The sequence below is a fragment of the Trichophyton benhamiae genome, assembly GCF_000151125.1.
Source record: "Trichophyton benhamiae CBS 112371 chromosome Unknown contig00075.49, whole genome shotgun sequence".
In the NCBI taxonomy this organism is placed as follows: domain Eukaryota; kingdom Fungi; phylum Ascomycota; class Eurotiomycetes; order Onygenales; family Arthrodermataceae; genus Trichophyton; species Trichophyton benhamiae.
The window spans coordinates 38287-65492 of record NW_003315103.1 but is presented as its reverse complement, the minus strand read 5'-3'; the positions used below and the strand labels follow the sequence as shown (position 1 = coordinate 65492).

Below are 27206 nucleotides of genomic sequence, written 5' to 3'. Positions count from 1 at the left end.
CTGTGTGAATGCTATAGTAAAGCATGTCTATCTAATGCGGAATGGCCAAATGGCTGCCAACGGTGGTCAGCCATAAAAAGATCTTGTGTAATTACAAGAGAGAAAGAAAAAGGGAAAGAAAAGAAAAAAGACCAAGAAGAAGACCAGCATGAAATAATGCACCTCTAAACGCCGTAGGTTTTGAAAAAGATGAATTCGTGAAACGGAAATTAGTAGTTGAAAATCATGAGCGAAGGGTTGAGAAGCAGGGGGAGGAGAGCATGGAGAGATAGGGTCACGGCCATAGGGACGACGGCGGCAACCTCTTTGATCTCCCAGCCTCGAGGCGCAAAATTTCCAAGATATATCATCCCGCCAATCAAGGGGATCAAAATAGCATACATCCACTTGAAGCTCTTGAATATCTTGGGTATTTCCTTGAAGAAGTTAGAGTCGACTTTCTCCTTTGCCGTAGCACCCCATTCCATCTTGATGGAGAACATATGGGAGAGGAGTGCTAAGCTGAGGTGGAAAGAGACACCTCCAAAGAATATAGCCATCATGGGCATCCATTTGAAGTTCTCGACGAGGGCGGACCACAGGCTTTTTTCCGACAGACGCGACCGTATTATGGCAAGGGTTACGTTGCCGAGAAGAGAGAACACAACAATAAGACTCAGAAGTACTGGATAGACTGTTAGCCATGTCTGAAGGGATGCTGATATTGGGAACGCATACCTTTCCAAGACTCGATATAAAATTTGTCCAAGTAGCCATTGAACCAGCCTACCAAGAAGTAGTTGAGGATAGTGAGCGGGAATCCAGAGGCCAGAGCATAGTCTAAGATACGTTAAAATTGGCATATTCCCGTGGACAAGGGTTGAAGAAAAAAAGCTTCTTACAGGAAGAGATATACCCCAGGATGGTAATCTTGGATGAAAGCTGCATGTTGCACCAGAGGAATGTCATGAAGAGCTTCGTAAAAGGCCCCTTATATATCCAGGTATAGATCGGGTTGAACACTAATTCGTTGCATCCATATGCGTATCTTCAGGGAAGGGTTAGCATCTCTCGGATAATCCCGAAGAGATAGAAAGACGAAGACCTACTTTTCCCATCTTGCCAGTTCGTCGTAGATAGTTAGGGATACACCCTCCTTGAACTCATCCCCATGGTAGCTTGCCAGACGAACGATATCACCGGCAATTTGGAGCCGAAGTGCAATGTCGAAATCTTCTGACACATGACTCTCAGACCAGTAGGCTACATAACCATCGTCCGGTTTCCCTACTGATTGAACAGCTGGTAAGGTTAGTCGGGGTGAGTATTTAGAGTAGACGTGGCGACTACGGCCAGGGAGAGCGTACCTTTCCAGCGAAGGAATGCATTGTGGCCGACAAACGGCGCCGTTTCACCACTGCCAACGGCAAACCGGATGGAGGAGTAAATAAGGTTGGTAAAGAATGTGATTCCGTTCTCAAAATAGTCCCCAACGACTTGCATGACGCCTGTTGAATGCTGGATGATGGCCACTTCAGGGCTTAAGAACATTTCCGCTGCCCCATAGAGTAAACAATCGACCGGCTGCGAATTCTGTTAGTATTTCCGTTTAAACAAACGTGCTAAAGAGTAAATGGGGAGCCTACGACTCGAGTATCAGCGTCAACAATAAGAATTGCTTCTCCGATTCGTATATCTCCAGCGGCCTTGATCCGACTATCAGAGGCGAGAACCTCTTGCAGGGCCAGCTTATAATAAGCCTCTTCCTGAGATGCATCTATCATTTCTGTTGTTTCCAGGGTCTCTGCTAGCATCTCCAGCAACTTGTCTTCCACCTTGTTTGAGACGTTGAGTGCAAAATTCATGTTGGAGGCCTTCTTAAATCTGCCCTTCCGGATATACCCGTCTTGGTTGTTCTTTGGCCGCGAGACCCATCCAATGTTATTGTCATGGTAGAAACTGATACGTTCTTCTCGCTGCTCCTCGGTAAGATATGCGAGGCCGTCATCATTGACAAAGATTGTGGCAGTCCCTATTCTATGATATTAGCTAAAGCATCAGGGGAAAATGGGTGAGTTTTTTGTCTAGACGCACCTCCGTGGGATTCGTAATATGATATAGCAGCTTTCAGACTAGTTACTGTAGGAATAATAACTCCAGTCAAGGATTCTGTGTACACCGGCAGTTGGATGGTAATGCGTGGTGGCTTAAAGCCCAAGGCATATGCCTGCGAGAGGTCTGGTCGGACAGGGGAGTAGAATCGAGAATTCGTTTTGAGTGTCTTGATAGGCCCAATCGCCTGGAAGATATCTGAAAAGATCACTATGACGAAGAAGACGCTGAAAAGCATGAATATCGGCAGGGAGGCCACCAATGCGAATCTAAGCCAGGATCCGTCAACGAGAGATTGCAGCATGAGATTGGAGACACCAAATCCCACAAGGAGAACTACAATCAGGCACATCCCGAGGCCCACGAATATGGAGCTTGTCAAGGCCAGGGGCCGGTCCAGGGACTCTATCGGTTTCGCTGCTTCCTCGTCCGGGATACCCAGCGGGGAATTTGCCAGTCCACTGGCCTCTTTGTTCCAAAGGGGCACGAAGTTGCGGGTTGAGGCAGCTGGGGACCCGATACTGGAGTGTGGAAGAGAGTAGCTGGGTGACTGCGAGGGAGCAATTACGGAGATGCGGGTTCCGCATATCTACTGCAGGTGTCAGCGCTTGCCTGTTTGATACCTACTTGGGCTAAGGAACTGGGAATGACAACATACGAATGCAAGGAGCTTCTCCTCGACGTCCTCGGCATGGATGAGGATCTTTTCTAGCTCGTCATGCCAGATCAATAGGAGTCTCTCTTCCCTGACCAAGGCCACGTACTGAAATTTCTTGACTGCGCTTGATGGGGAGCAAGCAATCTCTGCTAGAGATTCGACCACTTGGACCTGGAACCCGCTAGGGAGAATCAACTCGGTCTGTTCTGGCTGGAGGATGGAGAAGATGATCCTGGTGATCTCTGTGGCCATGGTAAAGGCGACGGCAACATTGATCTTCTGCACTGCGCCGAGCAGTAACGGATGGACCAGATCCGGTTCGGAGATGTAGACACCCCGGGATTTTCGAAGTAGAAGTCCATGGTATTCACTGTTTGGATCTGATGGGGGAGGACACCATTTGCTAGTAGCAAGTCTTGCATGCAGATATTTAATTATCTAGGGCTGTCAGTTCTGGGGGTCCATGGCATTGGATTGAATTTGAATTGCATTGAATGGATGGATGGGATAGAAATGAAGCTCTTACAGCTTTATATTTGGCATCATCATCAATTCCAACTGGAGTCTGCGTCCCTGAGTGAGAGATTGGTCGACTATATGACTCAGGGACAGAAGACAGGCCGGACTGCCTTGGAGGAGACGGCGCTGCAGACTGCTGCTGCTGCTTGTCCGTCTTTGAGCGTTTCCAGAACATCCCTGCGATATAGCTGTGTACGGACAAGCATGAACAATTGGATGGCCTGCTGATGGAAGGGATGTGAACCCCCTTAAGAGAGGAAGCAGAAGACCATCCGGGGACACACCGTGCACAGAAATATCAAAACGTCAGACAGCTCCGGTGGCTACCAAAGCAGAGCAAGCATTGAAGACATGAATCAGACAGAGAGAGCTAAGGAGCCGACAGAAGAGAAAAGCAACGCCGTCTTTCTTCTCTCCTCTCATCGCCTTCCCCTGCCCACAGCTGAAGCCGCCAACCAGCCTCATTAGCTGGCGAGCTTTCCCCTTCACCCCCTCGCATCTGTCTGTCTCAGGGCTCTTTTTTCCCATCAGGGACATGCCTGTCCGCGGTAAGGAAGCAGGCAAGTCGAGCAACCCCGAGGGGCTCCGCAGAAGCCCTCCGGACATGCTATGCCGAGACTCGACGGCGTGGCAACGCCCGGGTAAGTGATCCCTGCATGGAAGATATTGGAAGATATCACACCTCCAGCGCTACCGATACACGGGCACGCCCTTTTTCTTTTCTTTAGCTTCTCTTGCCGTAATCTTGCTTGCTTCCGCCACGCCCCCCCTGGCGAGGTTAGTCGAGGGCGAGACGGACGCCGCGTATGGCCCATCTGCTCACAGCTACCCTGCCGGCCAACAATGCTGCAGAGTGCATATTACTGTGCTTCGTTGCCTAGATGGGAGATGATGACAGGACCGGGGTGATTAATGTCCGCCAGCCAACGAGGTGCGTCTCGTCAAGCGAAGGGCATGCCTGCAATCACGAAAGCAAATGTCCCAAGGACTGGTCGGCTGTACCCTGTGCGTCTGGACAGGGGGGAGTGTCTCTCTTCATGAGCTGTCCAAAATGCAACCGTAATTTATATATGGAACGTGAGGCAGCAGAAGGAGAGCCAGACAGGCGAATGTTGTCCCAGGGGTTTGCAGGACTTAGCCTAATATCTCCCATCCAGCCAGCAGCCAGCAGCCAGCCAGATATCACAGGCAGCTCCAAGGCAGCTCGCTGAGTCGTACTCCGTATACGGCGGGCTCCCGAGGTGATTCCCAGATGCTCGGGGCCTCCGCATCGACCTGGCAGCCGGCGTCCTTCGTCGTGTCTCCGTCGTAGCAGCAGTAGCAGCAGTAGCAGCAGTAGTGGGAGGCTACGACGTTCGTCGACTTAAGGACGCAGATCAGATCCGCCGGACCAGCAAAAGCAAGCAAAGAAGAAACGGAAAAGAAGGGAAAAAGCAAGCATCCTGCTGCACGCAAGGAAAAAACCGTCGTCGTATTCGCTAGTTAGTTAAGGGGTCCTCCACCGGCCAGGACAAGCCAAAACGGCCTCCTATCACCAGCCTCGCACAGCTTCTCGCAGCTGTCCCGAGTGTCATCGAAATGCCGAAGAACACCGCGAGAAGGGGAAATTCTCTCCGCCCGGCGGGTCGAGGGAGCAGCAAGTTAGTTAACTCGCATGTCAATTGAGCAAAGGACATCTATCTGCGTTGACAGCAGACGAAGCAGTGCCATGGCCCAGGGATCCCCCCTGTCCGCCAGGTGGGCAGCGACAGAGAGGCCCCCTTCAACATTCCAACTAGCCTGAGACAGCAGATGAGATACCTCTGGTTCGTTACATGCATCTGGGCCCGATCTTATCTCCTCGGACGACCAGGGAGATGCCATGCAGTGCGCGGCGCAAGTGAGCATGTTGGACGGATAAGAGATTGTGCCTATATTATGGGCCGCCAGGGGGGGAGGGGAGTGTATGGCAAATCGAGTATATACGGAGCCAGATTGTCTGACCAAGGCGACGGCGGACTGGCAAGCTAGCATAAAGAAGACACGATGCACCGGCTGGGCGACTGTGATATCGGGCTCTCCAGAAGCTGATGCCAGGCAGAGAGATGGAGAAAGCAGCTTTGCAGGACCCCTTTTCCAGCAGCGTGGCCACCTCTGTGCGGACGGCCTCATACCACTCGCAGCCGTCCGACAGACAGCCAGGCCGGCGCCAGCAGTTCAAGTCGTACCGACTGAACGGCGAGTATGAGCGGCCGTGGCTGGGGGACAGCCGCCTGAAGAGATCGCGCGTTGGCTCCTACATCATCTGGGGCTTCATCGGGCTGGGGCTGGCCCTCAGTGCGTACATCAACTTCACCGTCACCCAGAAGGTGTCGAAGCACCAGGCAGGTTACATACATACATACATGTTCATTACTTGGTTAATTGCTGTTTGATTGCTGTTTAACTTGCTTGCTTTTCTGCTGAGAGTGTGGGCTCATCGCTAACTGGTATCTATAGTACTGCCTTATACTGGACGATCAGTTCTCTTCGCTCAATGAAGCCACATGGAACCGTGAGGTCCAGGCATGTTTGATCTCCCCCGCCTGCTGTTTTACAGCGTGCAGCGGAAGAAGCGCTAACCGCAGGCATAGATCGGGGGATTCGGGACCGGAGCCTTTGACTGGACTACGACGGACGAGAAGAATGCGTTTGTCGACGGCGAGGGCCTGCATATCGTCCCTACGCTGACGACAGAGTCGACCTCGATCACCCCCGAGCAGCTGGTCGACGGCTACACACTGAACTTGACCAAGGCTGGCGGCGACGGGTCCTGCACAGGAACATCCAACGCTGCCTGTTCGATCCGCTCGAACAAGACGACAGGGGCCATCATCCCGCCAGTCCGGTCAGCGCGGCTTAACACCCGGGGAAAGAAGAGCATCCGCTACGGGCGAGTGGAGGTTGTAGCGAAGATGCCGCGCGGAGAATGGCTTTGGCCAGCCATCTGTATGCCTGCCAGCCCCTATATCAGCCAGTAGGCCTGCTATAACTGTCTGCTTCTTACTGACATGGCTAACCAGGGATGCTGCCGGTCAACGAGACATACGGGCCCTGGCCATCGAGCGGCGAGATCGACCTCGTAGAGACTCGCGGGAATGACGTTGACTATCCCGCTGGTGGCAGAGACATCATGTCTAGCTCCTTGCACTGGGGTAAGTCTCCTTCGTCCCCGCTAATTCTGCGCGCCTATAACTGACTGCTGATCGACAGGACCAACGCCGGAGACGGATTCGTTCTGGCGGTCGACGAGAGGCAGGGCACTGCGGCGGACTGACTTCTCCAAGGGCTTCCATACCTTCGGCATTGAGTGGTCGAAGGACTACCTGTTCACCTACATTGACAGCCCGTTGCAACAGGTCCTGTTCTGGAGCTTCGACAAGGACCAGACCATGTGGCAGAAGGGCCACTATGAGGGCGTGGCCGTCAACTCCTCGCTGGTCAAAGATCCCTGGTCTCAGACAGGCAATCCAAACACCCCCTTCGACCAGCCTTTCTTCCTCATCCTCAACGTCGCCGTGGGCAGCACAAACGGCTGGTTCCCTGACGGCAAAGGCGGCAAGCCGTGGACTGACGTCGGCCAGGCAGCCTCAGACTTTTACTCCAGTACGTAACTAATTTGACTTGCCCCCTATTCACTCCGTGTCAGAGATCAGGTCAGCTAATTCATCCGCACAGGCATGGACAAGTTCTACCCGACTTGGCCCAAGGACAACAGCCGCGGTATGACCGTCAGGTCAGTAAAGATGTGGCAGGAGGGTGCCTGTGGGTGATATAAAACACAGCATCATTGTAATAAACCCAGTAACTAACGAGCAAGTTCCTCCGTCACCTTGTGATAAGTGCTGCATTTGATTGCTATCTCTCGTATTATTTACTTCATCGTAACCGCGCTAAGCTGTCTGCGGGTGAAATTGCCGAGATAACTAGCACTACTCAGCGTTATCACCGTCATATTGAACTCTGCTCTCAAAGCTGATCCCTGCAGCCGGAATTACAGCGAAGGATGCCGAGCAGGCCAACAGCATACCTACTTACAGCGCGGTGAGCGAGTGTTGACTCTCGATAAGCTGGCCAGGAGAAAAAAAGCAAAGAAAATGCCCAAAAAAAGATCAAAACCTAATCTCAGACAGGGGCAAGGGGTGCAATATATTGACCAGAGTGATGCAATGTCCTCTTTTTTCTCAATGTCTCGCCTCCAGGGATACCAGGGTTGGGCTCCGTATCTTGTTGCCAGGCCCGCTCTCCTCCAGGCTAACTCCGACAGATGGCGAGTGGCATGGCGATGCTTTGGAGCCGCGAGTTGCAGTTTCACCAGACTCCTAGGGAATTTGCCAGGGGGGTGTCGTTTGACCTGTTCCTCTCGATGAACTCCTGCACGACAGGCTGTGGTAGCAATTGCATACAGACAGACCAGATCTGTGCTACCAGTGGGTATCCCACACGGCAACTGTGCTCTGCATGCAACGGACGGACTGGCCGGAGCAGTGAATATCTTGCATAAAAAGGAACGAGGTCGCAATCACACGAGCCAGCGTTCGCCCATCACACCCTTGGTCCGGCCCATGGGAGAGGATCAGCCGTGGAATGTTCGTCCAGAGGACCCTTCATGCCCCAGCCCGCCACTGGTGAACTCCGGGGATGCTAAATTTGTCCTTTTTTATTTTTATTTTTATTTTTTATTTTTTATTTTTATTTTTTTTTTTTTTTTTTTGTTTTTAGCTCTCCCTAGTCCTCTCTGGCTTCGGTGTATGCTTCGAGTTAGCATGTCCAGCTCATCTCGGTGCCCCCCTCCCCCCAAGTGCAGTTTGAATGACAAACCGTTACCAGCAATACCCCTGAAATAGGAAATCAGTCTGGACTTTCTTTTGCTCTCCATTTGCGGCCCCATACCCCCCCATAGCTGGCCCAGCTCATATCTGTCATTCCTGCAGAGAACGTAAAATAGGAATGTCTCAAAGCTATATGCAGGAGTTTCGGCGTTGGTGCTATCATGCCCGTGCCATCATCACACATCAACTGGCGAGACGCACGCACCGGCTTCTTTCACGGCCGAATCACTAGCAGCCCTGTTGGATTGGGCTCTTCCCTCGCTAGAGCCAAAGCAAAGAGAAAAGGTGGCATGACCCTTCACTCCAGAGTAGGGGCGGTGTCGCTAAAGAGAGAAAACGTATAAATTTGGCTCCTCTGGGCAATTCTTATTGTTGATCTTGGATCTCTTGGGACCATCTGTCCGGAGTATAGAACCTGTGGAGTGCATTTGTTTTTACAGCTGAGGTAGGGATCTTTCGAGCTGGTCGTCCGATCATGCTGGAGCTGTCAGGCTGACTTGGTACAACAGATATAAATCTGTTCTCCTACCAACAGCGAGTGAGGCAGATATAGACAGACAAGTGCATACACGCGGAGAGAGAGACAGAGAGAGAGAGAGAGAACACGACTGCGCCTGTCCTGAGTTGGCTGCTATAGGACTATCAGCCTGGACAAAATGGCGGGAATACTCAGCGTCGTCCACATTATCATTATTTTTATTGTACGTTTCAAGTCATCAACAGACTCACTCATAACTGTCGTTGTTTCAGCCTCCTTTCAACGTGCTAATATATACAAGTTCTCGCTGCTTGCTAAGCTTGCCCATGGAGCAGCTTTGATCCCAAGGGCAGATGCTGATACCTGGACGTACCTGGGATGTTACACCGATCAGGTGGGAGCAAGAACCCTTGGCCAGGTCGGGTACACTCTTGGTGGTCCTGGAAACATGACCGTTGCCAACTGTCAAAATGGATGCGCGTCTCAGGGATACTCGCTTGCTGGAGTTGAGTACAGCAGCGAATGCTGGTGTGATAATCAGCTACGGAACGGCGGCGGCCCTGCACCTGATGGAGAGGCAATGTGCTCAATGCCTTGCAATGGCAACCCTGAGCAGAAATGCGGAGGGCCGGGAAGGCTAAACCTGTATCAAAATACCGCCATCAAGCCAACAGACACCATGACAACCTCAGCTCCTTCGACAGAGACCGGGTCACCGACGACTACATCGGTCCCTGAGCCGACTCAGGGGCTGCCAGACGGCTGGCAGTATTCCGGCTGCTACCAGGACAATGTCAACGGAGGGCGTGTCATGTTCAAGATGTTGCCTGATAGCTCAACCCTCACGATTGAATCCTGTGTTGCCATGTGTGTCAAGCTGGGCTATACTGTTGCAGGAGCTGAATACTCCAAACAATGTTTCTGTGACAATTATCTTCGGAACGCTGCTCCGCAAGCAATAGAATCTGAGTGCTCTATGACCTGCAGCGGCAATACACAGCAGAAGTGCGGTGGCCCTAGCCGATTGAGTGTTTATTCAAAGGGTAACCTGACCGTTCTCCCTATCCCTGTGCCGCAGACCGGAGGCCTGCCAGGTGGTTGGAAGTATCAAGGGTGCCTCCAGTAAGATGACATCCCCCTGTTCGTGGATGCAAAGCCAAACTTACCATTCTCTCTAGGGATAATGTCAACATGAAGAGAACTTTCCCTTACCAGATTGTTGACAAGACGAACAACACTGCTACAAACTGTCTCAGCCGTTGCTCTAAGTTTGGATTCGGAGCAGGTGGAATGACGTACTCGGAAGAATGCTGTGAGCTTATCCTATCTGAAATATATCGACTGGCTCTGTAACTAATCAGCAATGCCTAGTCTGTGGGGATTTCGAAGATATTGCGGCTGCCGGAGCCAAACTTGTACCTGAGGCTATGTGTAGCCAGACTTGCTCTGGTAATGCAACTGCTATATGCGGTGCTGGCAACCTGATCACATACTACAGGTGGATGGATGAACCCCTGCAAAAATGGAACCGCCCAACTGGAATCAATGCCGGCCGCTACGACTTCCTGATCGGTGGAGTGCTCGTTCCCCTTATTACCACCGTTGGTATTAATGGCAAGATCACTTTCCAGGAAAAATCTGGAACTGGAGATCCAAACACCACTGGAGCATATGAATTTGACCCTTATTATGAGAAAGATTTCAGCAAGGCTTGGCGCGAAATGCATGTTAAGACTGACATCTTCTGTGCTGGAGGACTTGTTCTCCCAGACAAGGTTGGTAGACAACTGACGGTTGGTGGCTGGTCTGGCATATCAACCGAGGGTGTCCGACTCTACTGGCCTGATGGCTCTCCCGGGAAGCCTGGAGTAAATGACTGGCATGAAAGTCCAGATGACTTGAGATTGCAGAACGGAAGATGGTACCCCACTGCGATGACAATGTCGAACGGCTCTATCCTGGTTGTTGGAGGCGAGGAAGGATCAAATGGTGCACCTGTACCCACTCTAGAGATCCTTCCCCGAGTTGGCCCGGTCTTGTTCATGGACTGGTTGAAGAGGACTGACCCAAACAACCTTTATCCTTACCTTACACCACTTCCTGGCGGTAACATCCTAGCTGCTTACTACAACGAGGCAAGAATCTTGGATGAAAGGACATTTGACACTGTTAAAACCCTGCCAAACATCCCAGGAGCTGTCAATAATGATGCCGGAGGCCGTACGTATCCTCTAGAGGGTACCATGGTACTTTTACCCCAGAAAGCTCCTTATACCGAACCCCTTGGTGTCTTGATTTGCGGTGGCTCTACGCCTTATGGAGGCGATGCTTTAGATAATTGTGTTTCTATTCAGCCAGAAGTACCTAACGCCGAATGGGTGATAGAAAGAATGGTAAGCCAACTCCTCTCTGTAAAGACGAACAAACAAAAATTATCTTTTCTTTCTAACGACGTTACTATATAGCCTTCTAAACGAGTTCTTACCTGTATGGCAGGCCTTCCTGATGGAACGTTCCTGATTCTGAATGGAGCAAGGAAGGGTGTTGCCGGCTTCGGCCTCGCTGAAGACCCCAATCTCGGGGCTGTTTTATATGACCCTTCAAAGCCGGTCAACCAGCGTATGAGCATCATGGCAAACACCACTATTGCCCGCATGTACCATTCAGAGGCAATTCTGATGGCAGACGGCCGTGTCTTGGTTAGCGGCTCAGACCCGCAGGACCCTCGATTCCCCCAGGAACGCCGAGTTGAGGTTTTCCTCCCCCCTTATATCCTGTCAGGAGCCCGCCGCCCAACATTTACCATTGCCAACAAGGACTGGGCCTATGGCGGGAAATATAAGATCAAGATCACATCCGGCAACCAATCAAGAATCAAGATATCCTTAATGGGCATGGTTTCGAGCACCCATGGAAATAGCTTTGGCTCCCGAACTATCTTCCCTGCCTTCTCTTGCTCTTTCGGTACTTGTACCATCACAGCACCACCGGATAGCCACACATGCCCTCCAGGATGGTTCATGCTATTCGTACTCGATGGCCCAACTCCTTCCGTTGCCTCCTTCGTACGAATTGGCGGAGATCCTGGTAGACTGGGAGATTGGCCCGCAACTGGTGGATTCCCACTTCCGGGTGTTTAAATATTAATGACATGAGCCATGAGATATAACGATCTGGAGGAATAGATATATACGGAGTAACCAAAGATAATTTAATAGTTGCTAGAATGGAAGATATTAACTGCTACATTTCGTCAGGTGCAGGTAATTTCACCACTAATACACATGCTTTGATATGAGTATTGAGAAATAAGCGTTCATTGAGAAGAGATAAACATATCGATTTTCCTTTTTATTTTAGATCTAGTTATAGATACCCCGTAGATTACATACTAGATATTAAGCTTGGGAATCTGACTATGGGAATCAACAGGGCTTTCACTTTGGCCCAGAAGTTGGATAGAGCTTGGTTGACAACGTTAATGTCTATTTCTGGCCTAACTAGTTAACTCGCACGAGGCGGGTCCCTTGCATAGCTCGCCGCTCGGAGACGCCCTGCCAAGCCTGTCAACAAGCGCCAAGGTTCAGCAGCCGCGCGGTAACTACACTCTTATTTGATGGGTGGCACAAACATATTCACTCTTCCCTTAAGGGAGCACTGGATGTGCTATATTGGTAAGACATATGATCTTAGAGTAGTTAGCAATTGTGTCCATGGTTATGTGTTTTTGTGGTTGAGTTATCTAAAGCCTACATGGAGGTTGGAGAAACGAGACGAGAAAGCTACTATAGAACTTGTCGGTAAATGTAGGACTGCGATGTATATTGCATGGTGATGAACTCTGCAGGCCAATGGAATACATTGAATGAGGAGAATAATCAACATTTCATAATCATTATATAGGTATGTATACGCTATGCCATGCTATACTGTGCTATGCCGAGCCATCGATTATCCAAAAACGCCCAGCTTTTATTTTATTCATTTCCCCCCTTTCTTCTAAATAACCTGTCCCTTGACCTGTTTTATCTGCTTCACATCGACGTTTCGCCAAATAGCGGCGGCAGCAAATCCGACAGCCCATATAGCAGTACCGGCCGTGAGCATACTTGTTTGCGCACTTGCATAGGCGCGTTGGATGGCGATTCTAGCCGGGGAGCCGATGGGATAGCTGAGCTGGACTTCCAGCTTGCCGAAGATTTCAAGAAGATTGGCCTGTTCCTCGACGGGGAGGTATTCGAGGAGTTTTGCTGGAAAGACGGACTGCCAGATTGCGCCGGCAACTGTAAGACCGATAGCTCCGCCGATGGCCGAGAACATAGATAAGATTGCAAGGATGGCGGCGATCTGCTGGTGGTTTCCGGCAGACATGGCGGCGATCTGAGGGGTGATGATGAGCACTCCGCCGGCAAAGGCGATGAAGATCTGACACATGACGATATAACCGATATTAGCCTCTGGATCACGGAAGTAGATCATCAAGCCCATGAAGAGGGTGTATATTGGGATGGCTCCGTAGAGTGTGATCGCCTTGTAGCGCCCTGTATAGCGGATCACAACACCCGCAGCGATTCCAGCGATTGTGTTGCCGAGACTATAGATTTGGACGACGTAGCTGGCGTTGGTGACGCTGAGACCGTTGACGACCTGGAGAAAGGAGCTGAAGAAGCTATTCCAGCAGAAGAAGCTGATGAAGAGGACTGTCCCCAGCAGACATGCGCCGACCAGGTTGCGATCAAGCAGCAGGGAAAAGGGGATGAAATTGACCGGAGCAAAGTACCTCTCCCACAGCGCGAAGAGAACCATCAGCGCCAGGCCGAAGACGAGCAGACAGATGACCAAGGGCGAGCGCCAGCCCAGCGGCTGCAGAGCGTACAAATTGAAGGGCAGCAGAAAGAGCGTGAGTCCGGCCGTGAGGAGCAGAAGGCCGATGGCATCGAACTCACGGCAGTAGTAGAGGAAGGACTGCCAGGGGGTCCTGCGGCTGGTGGACAAGGCGATGACGCCCTGCCGCTTTGCCTTGAAGTAGTTGTGCAAGACGACGCCCAGCAGCGGCAGACAGAGGACGGGCACGATGATCGAGAAGGCCCCGAAGCACCAGGGCCAGCCGGGCCCTTTCAGGAAGCCCTCTGAGATGGGCCCGCTCAGCCAGATGGTAATGATGTTGGGCGAGGCCGCGAGGGCGGTCATCAGGCCACGGTTCCGCATGCTGGTCGTATCGGCGACGAAGATATTGATGCTGTAGAGCAAGGCGTTACTGCCGACGGTCCAAAACACCTGCGCGGCGGCATAGGTCTCGACGTTGGCGGTGGCCGCCATCATGACAAGGCCGGCGGTTGCAATGGCCAGCGACATGCCGTACCCCTGAGGCCGCCCGAAGACATCGAGGATCTTTGCGACTGTCAGGTTGCATACGCCGCCGATGACGCTGCTGAGGATGCCCACAGTCGGCGTGAGCGAGTGGTGCTGGAAGGCAGAGGTGACGAAGGGGGTCAGCGCCGCGACGACGCCCATCTCCATCTGCATGATGAAGTAGACGATCCAGATGAAGGCGTACGTCAGGACGAGCGAGGTCATCGACCAGACCGTCGCGATGGCCTCGACCTGCTGCACTCCGGCCTGCGGTGCCTCTGCGTCGGCTCCCTTGCTGTCGACAGCCATGGCCGCCGGCTGCTTCTCGTCGTCCGCGGCGGTTGCTGGTGCCGGCGCTGGTGTCGCTGGCGGCGACTCTGCCGGGTATTTGGCCTCTCCTGCCGTCGCCATGAAGTCTCTACTCTTGAACTCCTCGTCTGCTTTGACTGGAAAGCCTGGCGGTCCCCTGGTGGATGGTTCCCGCAGCACTTTTTATTCTCGACCCGTCTCCCCCTAGCAGAGCAATCGATGCCCCCCCTATCCCCCATCCCCCATCCCGGGCTGACGCAGGGCCCGGCGTACAGGCAGACAGGCAAGCCGGACGATGAATGAGCAAATAATAGTTAATCAGCTCAAAAAACCCGCCTGGGATTCTCGTTTTCTTTGGCTTTTCTTTTCTTCTTCTGCTCCTGTATTGATCTTTGCATTGCAGCCGTTTTTGCTCCTGCGTCTGCGTCGCTTGCATGAACACGCGAGCTGCCAATGATAATTAGCTCGATTCACCTCAGTTCCTTGCTGGATCGACTTGTTTCAAGCGCTCTGGCGGGTTTTTGCTTCGCTAGCTCCGTCTCCGTCTTGGGGTTGCTGGGATGTTCGTGGTTTGGGGCGTCTTGGGGTTTCCGGGGGGGGCGGGCTCCATCAATTCAACAGGACGGACAACCCGTCAGATTTTGTAAAGACTTAACTAGTTACTCCGTTGATGGTTATGGCTTATTTGCAATCGCGAAACAGACAGACAAAGAGTGATAAACCTGCTCAAGTCTGCTCAGATCGTCCTGTGTCTTGTCGGTGTCTCTGGGCTGAGCGCTGCCAGCCGTGTGGAATCATCACATGGAGGGCTTCTTCGCTCGGCGGTTCGAAAGGCATACCAACCGGCCTGACTCTCAGTGCATGGCTAACTAGTTGTCCAGCAGTACGGAGTAACAGCAGCAGGAAAGACCAGAGGCAGCGGATGCTGTGGAGGTCGTCTGGGGAAGATGCCGGACGGAAAGGGAGAAAAAAGGGGGCTCATATTTATACTGCTGCGAGGCTCTCAGAGAGAGCTTAATTGATTGTCGCTTGCCAGGAGAACAGGCTCCAGGGACAGCAAGCTTGCGCTAACTACGGCGTTGGGCGATTCCATAGCTAGTTCGAGCGATTTTAACAAGAGTTTTCTAGATATATTGGAGAGTTTACTGCTCACTAGCAGCCTTGACTAGTTAGTTTGTTGCGTAAAGTTGCGGTGTCGCGAGTCTGCATGCAGGGGCGTAACGGGCGCGCGATTTCAAGATGATCAGATCACTCATTACTACTGCTATTACTCCGTACTCCTATTATTATGATATTATTATTAGCGAGCTGGAGGTTGTGCCGAGGTAGCCGGAAGTAAAAGTAGGGCCTGGAAACGTCTGAGGCCTGTTGCGTCCGATCTTCCTTATTTTCAGAGAGCCAACGGGAGCCAGCTGGCTACGGCCCTGCCTTGGAGCTTCAGCCCTTTTATCACCCGCAGAAAGACCTGTCCAGGCGAGAAAACTGGGGACTGCTGGAGCATTGCATGCAGGTGCTCCTCTTTAGCCTCAAGCATGGCAGCGTTGGCTCCGTAAATCGATCACAGGATGCTGTCTCAGATGTCCAGCAATTCCATAGATGGCACGGGAAGACCGCTTGCTAATACTACTCGGGCGTCGTCCGGTCACGAAGCCCTCATCGTAAAACTGGCATTAGGTAGCATCGCAGCTTGTTGATCAATAAGCAGGTATTAAAAAAAAAAAAAAAAAAGGACAGAGGGAGAACGAGAGAGTGCGGACAAACGGGAGAACGATTTTCTCGCCCGCAAGGCAAGCTGGTGATCCGGCTGCCTTGAGCTGCTGCCCTCCACAAGAGCTGATTGACTGTGACATTTCTTCTGCACAAATATAGGATCAGGATGGTTACACACGGCCTCGTTCACTCCAGATTCACATTTCTGTCAGGAGGGTGGGTGTAGACCTCATATATACATATGTCCGCAGCAGGAGGAACCCCCAGGGAATCCTCGTATTGAGACGGCCAGCCAAAGAAGGACACCAACGCGGTGAAGATCAGCCAGATGTTCCCGGCTGTAGTCCGCCGTCGCCTTCAGCTTGACACGAAGACTGTCCTTCCGTATCGGGATGCTCAGCCAGCGAGAGGAGGGGACGCAAGGTGTGGGAAGTATCTGCTTGTGTGCCTATTCTTGGTATATTAATATTCCTGATGGCCCCCACAGTCGTATAAAGTACACGCCGTGGCCAAATCTCTCCGGCATCCGAAGCGTATGTATGCCTGTCTGGCCCCCTGGCCAGACACCGATGCGGGATTCAGGGATGATCTGTCAAGAGTGTTCCGTATCCAAGGGAAAAGAAACGAAACAAGGCGAAAGAAGAGAAGCATGGCCGGGCCTGAGGCACCATGCCTCTCAATCATCCGTAACCAGCGAAAATTCAGGGCTGGAAGGATTCTTCAGACGCATAGCTCAAGCGCCGGCTGAGCTTGGCTTTCTTCCTTCGCTGGCGGATGTGACAAGCTAGGCAGCGGGTTTCGGGCTGGCGGGTATCAGTCATTTTCAAGATGGCCTGGGAGGGCTAGGTTCGCCATTCTCTTCCCGTGCGCTGGGATGTAGGGTACATGAACCGTCTCTTTGATTTGTCCCGGATGATGTTGTCGCTTAGGCTAAGAAAAAAACTCTGCCTGGGGAAAATTAACGAGTTGATGAGTTGGACTAGTTAAAGGAAAAAATATGGAGACGAGGAGGGATCTAAAATAAGAAAAACGAGTAGAAAACCACCCAAGGGACGTTATTATCACAGAGGTGCAGCCCGTAAACTAGAGTCAGCTCCCTGTATATATGAAATGCTATGCAATCATCCGGTAATAATAGTCCTTGACGACGATAATAAGATTTGGCTTCGCGAGGCAAACTCGAAATACGAAAGATCTAGAAAACAAGCCTCGCGCGGTCTGACTAGTCGATCACTCGTTCACTCGTTTAAATTAACATGGGAGGCTGTCAAGAAGTCCTGACCTTGACGGCTTGGGGGGGATGTAGGGACGATTATCGGTGCGGTTGGATGGAGACAGTGTCAGGAGGCTGTCATCACCGTCCGAGCCAAGTTGACCAGATTCAATAGTCGACTAGTTGATGGAGTGGACAGGCTGTTTTTTTTCATCCTCCTGAATAAGAGGATAGCTTCAGCGGACTAAGTAACTAGTTACTGTGCTCCATCCTGCAAATTAAAAAAAGACGAAGTGGCTCCAGCTCCGTATAACCAAGAGGTTGTTAGCAGGTAGTTAGTTAACTGATGGAACAAAACACTGCCTGCTCCGTACCCACCCACTCCCACACGGCATTTGGGGAGAAAGCCCACTGCATGATGGAGCCTGCTATGTAGTTAACTTGCCAACCAACTAACTAACTAGTGAGTTACCACACATGCCCCTTGTTTTGTTTAACTCCGATTACGTTGATGTCCCTCCAGACCAGAACGGAGAAGAACCCGACAACCCAAACTGCGGTGCTAACGACCAGCATGCTTATCTGAGCGTCACGGTATGCATGCTGAATAGCGAGGCGTGTGGCAGACCCAACAGGATACGACAGCTGTGTTGAAAGATTTTGGTAGATCTCAGGCAGCCTGGAAAGCTCCTGGGTCGGAAGATACTCTGCCAGCTTCCGGGGGAAAACACTCTGCCAGATAGCAGAAGCCACTGTTAGGCCCACCGCACCGCCAACATTTCCAAACATTCCTAACACGGCGATACAAACAGCAACGTGTTGATGTGACGCAGCTGCTAGAATTGCAACCTCGTCACAGATCATAATCGTGCCAGCAGCTATGGAAATGAAGATTTGGCACATGATTATGTAGCCAACGCTGCTGTCGATCTTGCAGTAGTATATCATCAACCCGGACCCCAACACGCTGAGCGGAATCCCAATGTAAAGGCACACTGGTTTGAAACGTCCCGTGTGATGGATCATGCTACCGACCGCAATGGCAGATAAAACTGAGCATACAGTGTACGTCTGCACAACATAGCTCGCATTCTCGACACTGAGGTTATTAACAACCTGCAGATAGGAACTAAAGAAGCTATTCCAGCACCAGAAGCTCACGAATAACGTAGCTGAGAGAATGCAGGAGCCTAGCACTGTTCGGTCTAGTAAGAGAGCGTAAGGGAGAAACGTCATGGGAGCATAAAGCCGCTCCCACACGACGAAACTAACAATCAGTATCCCCCCAGCAAGTAACATCGAAACCACTAGAGGCGAGCCCCAGCCTTGAAGTGAATAGAGATTGAATGGTAGTAAGAAAAGGGCAACCCCAGTAGACAGGAGGATAATTCCAATGGCATCGAACTGCTTGGAGTAGTAGACAAGCGACTGGAGCAAGGTTTGGTGATCCCTGTTACTCCCGTCACTTTGCGAGACCAGACCCATCTTCTTGGCTTTTAGGTAGTTGATCAACAGGAGCTGGAAGAGGGGAAGAGTAATCAGCGGCACAAGTATGGCAAACATGCCGAAAGCCCATCTCCAACCGGGACCAGCGAGGAAGCTGGAAGATATCGGACCAGCCAACCAACATGTAATAAGATTTGGCGAGCTGACAATTGCTTGCATCAGACCACGGTTGCGTAACGAGGAAGTGTCGGCTACGAACACTGTTAGGCTATAGAGTATTCCATTATTTCCCACTGTCTGAAAGACTTGTGCGGAGGCATATGCCTGGACATTGCTGCACATTGCCATCATGACAAGCCCTGCCGTAGCAAATATAATGCAGAAGAGGTACCCCTGAGGGCGGCCAAACACGTCTAGGACCTTGGCCAAGGTAAGATTAGTGACACCCCCTATGACGCTGCTGAGAATCCCGACGGTTGGTGTCAAGGAGTGTAAGGCAAAAGCGGAGGTTACATAGGGAGTTAGGACACTCGTGGTAGCAAGTAACATCCCTTCGACAAAGTATGTGAGCCAGATCATCACGTATGCAAAGATTAGCGCACCGCTAGTCCATGCTACAGTCACAGCCTCAATGCTCTGTACTCCAGGCTGGACTTGGGGTGCCTGAGGGGTGGTCTCAGCATAATCATTGACATCGGGAAGAGGGTCATCGCCATCAATATTGGTATATGTATCATTATTCAAGAGATTCATGCGCTCTTCGCTATCTGACGTGCCATGGCTGGGCTGGGGAATATCTTGTAGTCCCATGTTTGGACAAAGGGGAGGATAACACCATTTAGCAGCTGTTGCAGAAACCCCCCAATCTGAAAACGAGGTTAGAGGACGGGAAAGAAACAATGAATAAAGGGGACAGCGCGTGGTGAGTTTCCTCCTCTAGTTTCGGTAAAAGATAAAGATAAGTTGGGGCCAGGAAATGAGGGCCCAAATTCGGCTGGTATCTTGCGGTTTTTCAGTAGGGCCGCCGCGTTCGAAGAATACGTGTGGTATAGAAAGATCAGCAAGGCCGCCTGCAGACCTTCAGTCCAGAAGGAGCAGGTCCCTTGTCGGTATCCCGTTTTATGGCCGGGGGCTTCCACTCTGCAATCCCTTGCTTCCGCTATAAATAGGTCATTGAGGCAAAAGGTCGAGAGCAGGGTACCGCATGTTTAAATTTTCCAGCATGGGAAGAGGGCGAGAGCAGGGGCTAACCTTTTTAGGGCCAAGGTCAATATTACATCATGACTAGTAGTTCTCTGATATTGATTATGTACTCCTTACTTTTCATCGGAACTGGCGTGAAAGGGGATAGGCACGGAAAATCGGTGTTACATGTTCCCGCCCCTAGGACTTCGATCTCTAGTTTTTCAACTCACTTTCCTAATACCGGAAATGGTATGCAAGCTGGCATAGGCATACGTGGAGCATAGCATCCTCCTTGGCTCTAAGTGGCCGCAGACACGTTGAGCACATCCACCCGAAGGATGCATTTGAAGCTTTTCTTGACTCAGCACACAAATCTTCCTAACCGATGGGTGAACCAACCGTAGTCGGGTTTGTCACACTAGTTCGTTTCCCCTAACGGAAGAAAACAGACTAGCTAGCTATATCAGAGTTTGATAACAAGGCTTCGGCAGGGAAAAGAAAACGGCAGAACCATAAACAAGCTTGCATGGTCTCGCCTACGTGAATGCAAGGTGCTGTCAGCCTTTCGCCTGCCCTTCGCATTCGAGAACATCGGTACAACCAGTGGTCACTCGTCTTCCTGCATGATCTTGGACTCGGCTGCCAAAAGTACTCTTGCATGTTCATTTGAAGCTTCTCGTCTCCTTTTTTATATTGGGAACAGACACAGACCGTCCCACGAAATCGCCAAGAGCCAATCATACCGTGATTTATAATATTGTGGTCATGTGATGTCGGCTCGGGCCGCGGCTTCTTTCGACATCAAAAAGTTAAAAATGGCCAAAACTCGAGAAGGCTTTTGTTGCTTTCCACTTCAACTCGACTTCATCGCAGTCACAAGCTACCCGATCGTCGTCTCCAAGCAAACGGATAACTGCTGTGTTTCCATGGCATTGGAAATCCTCCGAGACGCAGGCTGATGGGGCGGTTGGCTGAAGGATCAATCTCGAAACCCGTCAGGCTCATCACCCCATTATTTGTGTGGTGGGCGACCGTTCCCCCCTGGGACAGAGCTCTTCAAACTGCCACTCTAACCAGATGAGGAGATTAGTCCTATGCTAGGTTATACGAATCAAATCCCCTCCCCTTTGCAGATCGATCTCGCTTCTTTCTCGTGGTGAGAGCTCAGGGTTTTTGTGGGAGTGGTGGCCTCCTTTGTCATGCCAAGCAGAGGAGAGAGCGTGGGCCAGAGGATCCAACGGAAAAACAACAGTGTGTGTTTTTGCAGATCAGCCCCCAAAGCCCAAAGTTACAAATATCTGACACTTTTTTCAGTGTGGAGGTCGCTCGTTTTCTTTCTTTTTTCTTTTTCTCTTTGCTTTTTTTGAGTTTTTTTTTTTTTTTTTTTTTTTTTTTTTTTTTTTTTTTTTTTTTTATTTTCCCACCAGCTCAACCGCAAAGCCAACTCCGTGTTGACTGAGCTTTGCTTGGCTCTTGTCATCGAAAGCTGCCAAGTGACGGATGAAATTCTGCATTTGGTCAGGGATTGTGATTCTTAGCGCGAGGGTGCAAGGATCCATACGAACTGGCTATTCTTAATGCTACACCTGAAGTCCATGTATTTGCTTCAGAGAGCCAGAAAATTGTCAATCCTTCCCATTGTCTGGCTGTACCCAATCAATTGCAACAAATATGATCTCATGGGACCGAAGGTTGGGGGTGAATTGGCAACCATGCAATCACACCTTTGGGCCATTCCGGAGATATTGGCCCCTCCCACGTCACTCATCAACTGCGTGGAAAGGCCCGCCATCCTTCCTTCCTATTTTTGTTTTCACTCTTCGTTTTTTCTTTTACACGGCATACCGTAACTTGGCTCGCTTCAACAAGGCTCCAGGATCGTGTTGAAGCTTGTATCAAGAAACGAGCTGCTCCTTCCATTGATTGTTTCTGCGCAGCACGGTCAAGCTCTAGGTGATTCACGTGGATGGGTATATATTCGGACGAGTCTCCCTCTGCCTTGTGGTTGACATTACCCTAATATCCAGCATATCATCTTCGCTCCCTCAGCCGAACGTGCTTTGATGCATTCCGATCTCAAAGAGGCTTTTCTCTCCTGACTGTGGCAGGTTTTTATTTATCTTAATTAATCCACGAAATTCTTCATCATGCCTCATAAAGCAGAACCTGAGGTAGCGGCCTCAAATAGCGTTTACGCAGTCGACGATAAAATGTCGACCAACTCCCTTAAAACCAACACTGACGACATAAGAAAGACATCTCGACTCATCCTAGATATCATATTCGAATACGCCCTGAACAAATTCGATGACTCCAAGGATAGACTGGAAGCGGGTGCTGACCATTTCCTAGACGTAATTGACCGTTTCGTGGCTGAGAGAAAGCGTGTGGACTCATGTCTCCCTGCGTTCCCTTTCAAGTCCGCAAACAAAGTGTACAAAGTACTGGGAACTCTGCCTGACATGGCCGAGCAATTGGCCCTTGAACGGCTAAATACCATGTGTGCACGTATACGGGATATATACCCACCGGGTGCCCAAGTTACCATCATTTCGGACGGTATCACATATAACGGTATGTCATATTGGATTGTCCCTCAAAATACCAAGAATGCTGAAGATTGCTAACGCGCATCAACTTGGCCCTGTTGCTAGATCTTCTCTCAATATCTGACCAAGACACCTGGGCCTATGGGGAGGCTCTACGCAAGATGGCGATTGACAAGAAGTTTATTTATATCCAGTTCTCCAGAATGAAGGATTTGCTAGACTTCCCCCTCCCTGAAAAGCTCACTGAAATTACATATGTTGCGAACTGCACCACCTTTCGCCGTCTGCTCATAAATCGATATGGCAGGGATGATCTTGACATCGACCAGGAAATTACGGCAAACCCTGATACAAAGCTCACCTATCTTGGGTACAAGAGGTTCTTAGAGTCTGATCTGAAGCACATCTTCCCTCGTGGCGTCGGCCGCAGCGCTCATAGCTACAAGAGGGACTGCAAATACCTGGCCAAGCAGATGCTCATGCGAGGTTATGTAAGCGGTCCCAAGTGAATGTTGCGACTACTTATTACCATCAATCCGCTAACGTCTATCATTTACCAATAGGCTTTTGCTGGTGCAGTCAAGAACGCGTTCCCCAACTATTTACGACTCTCCATTCATGAGTCGGTTGGTTTGAACAAAGTCTCTGTATGCTTGTTGAATACCAAAACTGGGTTTACAACGCCGTGGCATTGCGCCGTTGCCCAATTAGCTGATGGTGAATGGGTTAGCGCTCCAATGGGTGAATTTGCCAAAGACAGCAGGCTAGAGGTTGTATACGTTGATGGTCGCCCCAGCCATTATAGAGAGAAGCTTCGTGAGAATGGTGTTTCAGCCATTACTGAGTCAACTGCCAGTTATCTTCAAGCAGCTCGACCTGTGAATGCTACTGGATATCTTAGCGGTGCATCAACTCCGGGCACTGCCTCGCCTAGCTCTTTTTCGGCATCTCCACCTCGCACAACCGTTCGAAGCAGTGGCGGCACTACCCCTGAATCTGAGTCCCCTCCCACCTTACACAAAAGCGGTCTTGGGGTTGTGCTAGGCAACGATATGAATAATCATAATGTGCCGAAAAAATCGAATGTGCTACCATCTGTCCCTTATGGCAAGCGGCTGATCCCGCAGATCATGGACGAACTGGCAGTTTCCCAGCCTGAAAGAGTTGTATTCTCGTTGGCGTCTCTTTCTGGCAATGATCTAGTATTTAGGGAAATAACCGCCTGTGCGTTCAATAAGGCTGTTGACAAAACCGCCTGGTGGCTTCGGAACCAAGTTGGAATACCTGACTCGGTACAACCTGTTGGTTACATTGGTCCACGTAAGTCAAACTCAACTGCCAGTGCAATTTGATACTTATATAACTGAACTAACACCCTTCGTCCAGATGACCTGCGACACGTTCTCTTGACTTACGCCTGCGTCAAAGCTGGCTACGCTGTAAGTGCATAGTTTTGCCTTATACCCTCTTAACTCTGCAAACCAAGGTCTCTCGTTATGCTCATTCTTATTGTACAGGCTCTTTTTCTTTCCCCCAAAAATAGTACTGTGGGAGCGGTCTCTGTCCTCGAGACAACAAATTGCAATATCTGGGTCAGTGCCAGTGAGGTAGCCCCTGAGCCGCTTGTTGAAGAAATATTACGAGATCGTCCCATGAAGTTATTGCAGCTGCCTCTACTGGAAGAGCTACTTGATGCTGGGTCCACCGAGGCTTTCCCTTTCTCAAAGAACTTTGAGGAGGTTATCAATGAGCCATTCTGCTACCTCCATACGTCAGGTAGTACGGGGGTGCCAAAACCGATTCCATGGTCCCATGGTCTCATCGGTACCATGGACGCAGTCCGATTGCTACCCCCAGCTCCAGGGTTTGATGGATTGCTTCCCTGGACTTCTGACTGGTTGGATGGAGATACAATCTACTCATCGTTCCCAATGTGCCACGTATGTATACTCCTTTCTAAAAAAAAAAATATGCTTGTCCTTGGAGGCGAAGACATGACTGGCTAACGAACTCTAAAGGGGGCTGGAATTATTATGAATATCCTTATGCCTGCATTTTTCAACTTGCACTGCGTTTTAGGTCTAGCTGGAGCGCTTCCAAACATTCGACTTGTCGAGACTCTTGCTGATAATGTCCAAATTGATATCTGGAGCATGGTCCCCTCTCTTGCTAATGAACTTGGAGAAACACCAGAGGTACTCGCAAAACTCAAGTCATCGAAGTTCATTTGCGCATCCGGTGGCCCTGTTAACCCAATTAGTGCTGGTAAGGTTAATGATGTTGTGAGGGTTCTGAATTTGACCGGAACGACTGAAGGCCTCTTTATTGGCAATCTTGTTACTCCAAGGGAAGATTGGTTTTGGTTCTGCTTCCACCCCTACTCGGGGTTCGAGTTCAAGGAGATTGGGGAGGATACTTATGAACATTGGATACATCGCAACGAACACTGGCCTCTCTTCCAAGGTATCTATCATACCTTCCCGGAAAAAGAGTCAATCAATTTCAAAGACTTATATATGAAGCACCCTTCCAAGCCCAACCTGTGGGCTTTCAAGGGCAGAAGTGATGACCTCGTGGTTCTATCCAATGGATACAAGATAACTCCACTTGAAACTGAATCACTGGTTTCAACCCATCCTGCAATCAAAGGGTGCATTCTTTTCGGAACTGGAAAGCCACAGGCAGGTCTTCTCATTGACCTAAAAGATCCATCTCAGAAGTCGGACGAACTATTGGATAGCATCTGGGAGACAGTGAAGAAGGCTAATTCGATGTCTCGCCACAAGGACCAGCTGCTTAAAGACTTTGTAACATTCACAAAGCCCGACAAACCGTTTATCTACACCGATAAGGGAACAGTGAAGCGGGCAGCAACCTTGGCTCTGTATAACAACTACATTGACAGATTTTACAGTTCCTTAAGTGATGACCCCGATGAAATGGATGCTGTATTCCCCATTAACATGGAGTCAACTGATGCAATCGAGAATGGAGTTCGTGAGATCTTGGCGTCTTCAGTACAAGAAATACAACAGGCTCCTGTGGACACAGATCTATTCGAGCTTGGCCTTGATTCTCTTGGTGTTTTTGCGGCCATCAAGAAAATTCGAATGGCGACTGGCTTGGGTGAAAGTATTGCACCCAGGCACGTGTATGCTAACCCTACACTTGCTAGTCTGTCCAAAACTATTGCTCAGTTAGCTGAAGAAGCAAAAGCAAAGGCTGCCAGCAAGGCTGGCCCTTTGAGCCTGCCGATGGACGATGAAACAGCGAAACTAAGGAGAATGATTGCTCAGCACCAGTCAAGACAATCTTTCAAGCTGAATGCATTGGACTATGTCAACCCAAATCATAACATGGGGCTTGTCTTTTATTTCTCTCTCCGAGATGGGGTCAGCTACCAGGAAGTGTTCAACAATTTGCAAGAGGGTCTCAATCGCACATTCGACTTGATCCCAGCTCTGAGTGGCAAGATTATGCATTGTTCGGAGCAGGAGATTGGCTATAAGAAGGGGGACCTTTGCGTGACGATTCCTCCACTATCCATGGCAGCTGCCGCTGGAAATCGTCTTGTATACAAGGACCTTTCGAGTATTCTTCCTTCGTTCGATAAACTGCGACAGGCTGATTTTGCCCCATCACTCTTCAAAGATAGCCTTGTTTTACGTGATGATCCGATCACTAAAATACCCGCGGATATTTTTGCTGGACAAGTCAACTTCGTTGAAGGAGGTTGCATTGTTGCTGTTGACTTGAACCACTGCTGTTTAGATGGGCTTGGTGCTATGATTGCTCTGAAGGTCTGGGCTGAAAACTGTCGATTCCTCCAGGGCGACAAAACTGCGACATGTAGCTGGTATGACTCAGAGAGCTTCAATCATAGTCTGCCCGAGATACTTCACGAACAAGAAGGATGGACTCGCGCAGTTGACGAAGTAGACCCTGGTACTTGGGGTTTCTTACCATTCTTTCCCCCGGATGACAGCCCAACCAACCATGAATCTCCCCTCGGTCCTCGTCCCGTATTCCCTCTACATAACGTGTGGCCTCTCCCTCGTGCTGAAAGATGTATGAAGACCACTTCATTCCTGATCACTCCCGAGAAGCTCGAGAAAATGAAGCAGGATGTAATTGCAGACCCAGAAGCAAAGGGTGTGATTACATCTATCAGCGACATAGTGCAGGCATTCTTCTGGCGTACTGCCATCAGAGCACGATACCGCGTGGCCAAGGAGATCCGAAGACAAACTTTTGGCCCGGATGAGATGTCGATTCTCGAATTACCAACGGATGGTCGTCCATACTTCTCTACCCGCCTGCCATCTACATATATGGGAAGTGTCCTCATTATGAACCGCTGCAGTATTCCTGTGGAAACCCTTTGCTCTCCTGACACAAGTATCGGGTATGTCGCATACATGCTCCGCCAGTCTACAGCACGCATTACACCATCGCTCGTGCACGATGCCTTCACAATCTTGCAGTCTCTTCCAGACCACAGCCGATTCTCAACTGCGAATATGGGCCTTGAACACATGCACGCCATGATATCCAATATGATGCTCTTCCCCACAAGTGAGATATCTTTCGGCAGCAAGTTCTTTGCCAACGGAGGATCCCCGGAGTCTATGCGGCCACAGGTTGATCGCGCTAATGGCATCTTCCGATTCCTGGCCATCTATCCCATGAAGAAGGATGGAGGCGTCGAGCTTGTTCTTGGAACCCATGCGGAGGAATTGGAAATGTTCAAAACCGATGCAGAGTTTACCAAATATGCAGACCTCGTTGATGTCTGCTGAAAAATCTTGTGACGGGAGGATTTACCCTGACGATTTGCTGTAATTGA

The 27206-nt window shown here is 50.3% G+C and overlaps 6 protein-coding genes across 6 annotated transcripts; 3 read left to right on the top strand and 3 right to left on the bottom strand.

Moving 5' to 3' along the window:
• Nucleotides 1-209: 209 nt before the first annotated feature.
• On the bottom strand, nt 210-3443 carry ARB_07869 (uncharacterized protein; the record flags this gene model as incomplete). The annotated part of the gene is made up of 9 exons (XM_003013712.1): nt 210-664; nt 718-819; nt 882-1027; nt 1089-1266; nt 1347-1572; nt 1626-2011; nt 2074-2680; nt 2750-3187; nt 3276-3443. 9 exons carry the CDS (start codon nt 3441-3443, stop codon nt 210-212), a joined length of 2706 nt encoding a protein of 901 aa, XP_003013758.1.
• A 1894-nt stretch (nt 3444-5337) lies between these two features.
• Nucleotides 5338-6900, top strand: ARB_07868 (uncharacterized protein; the record flags this gene model as incomplete). Its single annotated transcript, XM_003013711.1, has 5 exons — nt 5338-5676; nt 5747-5812; nt 5881-6235; nt 6310-6441; nt 6500-6900. 5 exons carry the CDS (start codon nt 5338-5340, stop codon nt 6898-6900), a joined length of 1293 nt encoding a protein of 430 aa, XP_003013757.1.
• A 1874-nt stretch (nt 6901-8774) lies between these two features.
• Nucleotides 8775-11736, top strand: ARB_07867 (uncharacterized protein; the record flags this gene model as incomplete). Its single annotated transcript, XM_003013710.1, has 4 exons — nt 8775-9718; nt 9775-9908; nt 9968-10989; nt 11062-11736. The coding sequence occupies 4 exons, from the start codon at nt 8775-8777 to the stop codon at nt 11734-11736; spliced, it is 2775 nt and encodes a 924-aa protein (XP_003013756.1).
• An 859-nt stretch (nt 11737-12595) lies between these two features.
• ARB_07866 (uncharacterized protein) lies at nt 12596-14693 on the bottom strand (the record flags this gene model as incomplete). Its single annotated transcript, XM_003013709.1, has 2 exons — nt 12596-14394; nt 14531-14693. The coding sequence occupies 2 exons, from the start codon at nt 14691-14693 to the stop codon at nt 12596-12598; spliced, it is 1962 nt and encodes a 653-aa protein (XP_003013755.1).
• Nucleotides 14694-17648: 2955 nt separating this feature from the next.
• ARB_07865 (uncharacterized protein) lies at nt 17649-19436 on the bottom strand (the record flags this gene model as incomplete). The annotated part of the gene is made up of 1 exon (XM_003013708.1): nt 17649-19436. The coding sequence occupies one exon, from the start codon at nt 19434-19436 to the stop codon at nt 17649-17651; it is 1788 nt and encodes a 595-aa protein (XP_003013754.1).
• A 2522-nt stretch (nt 19437-21958) lies between these two features.
• On the top strand, nt 21959-27159 carry ARB_07864 (uncharacterized protein; the record flags this gene model as incomplete). Its single annotated transcript, XM_003013707.1, has 6 exons — nt 21959-22385; nt 22466-22851; nt 22924-23680; nt 23747-23799; nt 23878-24300; nt 24379-27159. The coding sequence occupies 6 exons, from the start codon at nt 21959-21961 to the stop codon at nt 27157-27159; spliced, it is 4827 nt and encodes a 1608-aa protein (XP_003013753.1).
• Nucleotides 27160-27206: the final 47 nt, after the last annotated feature.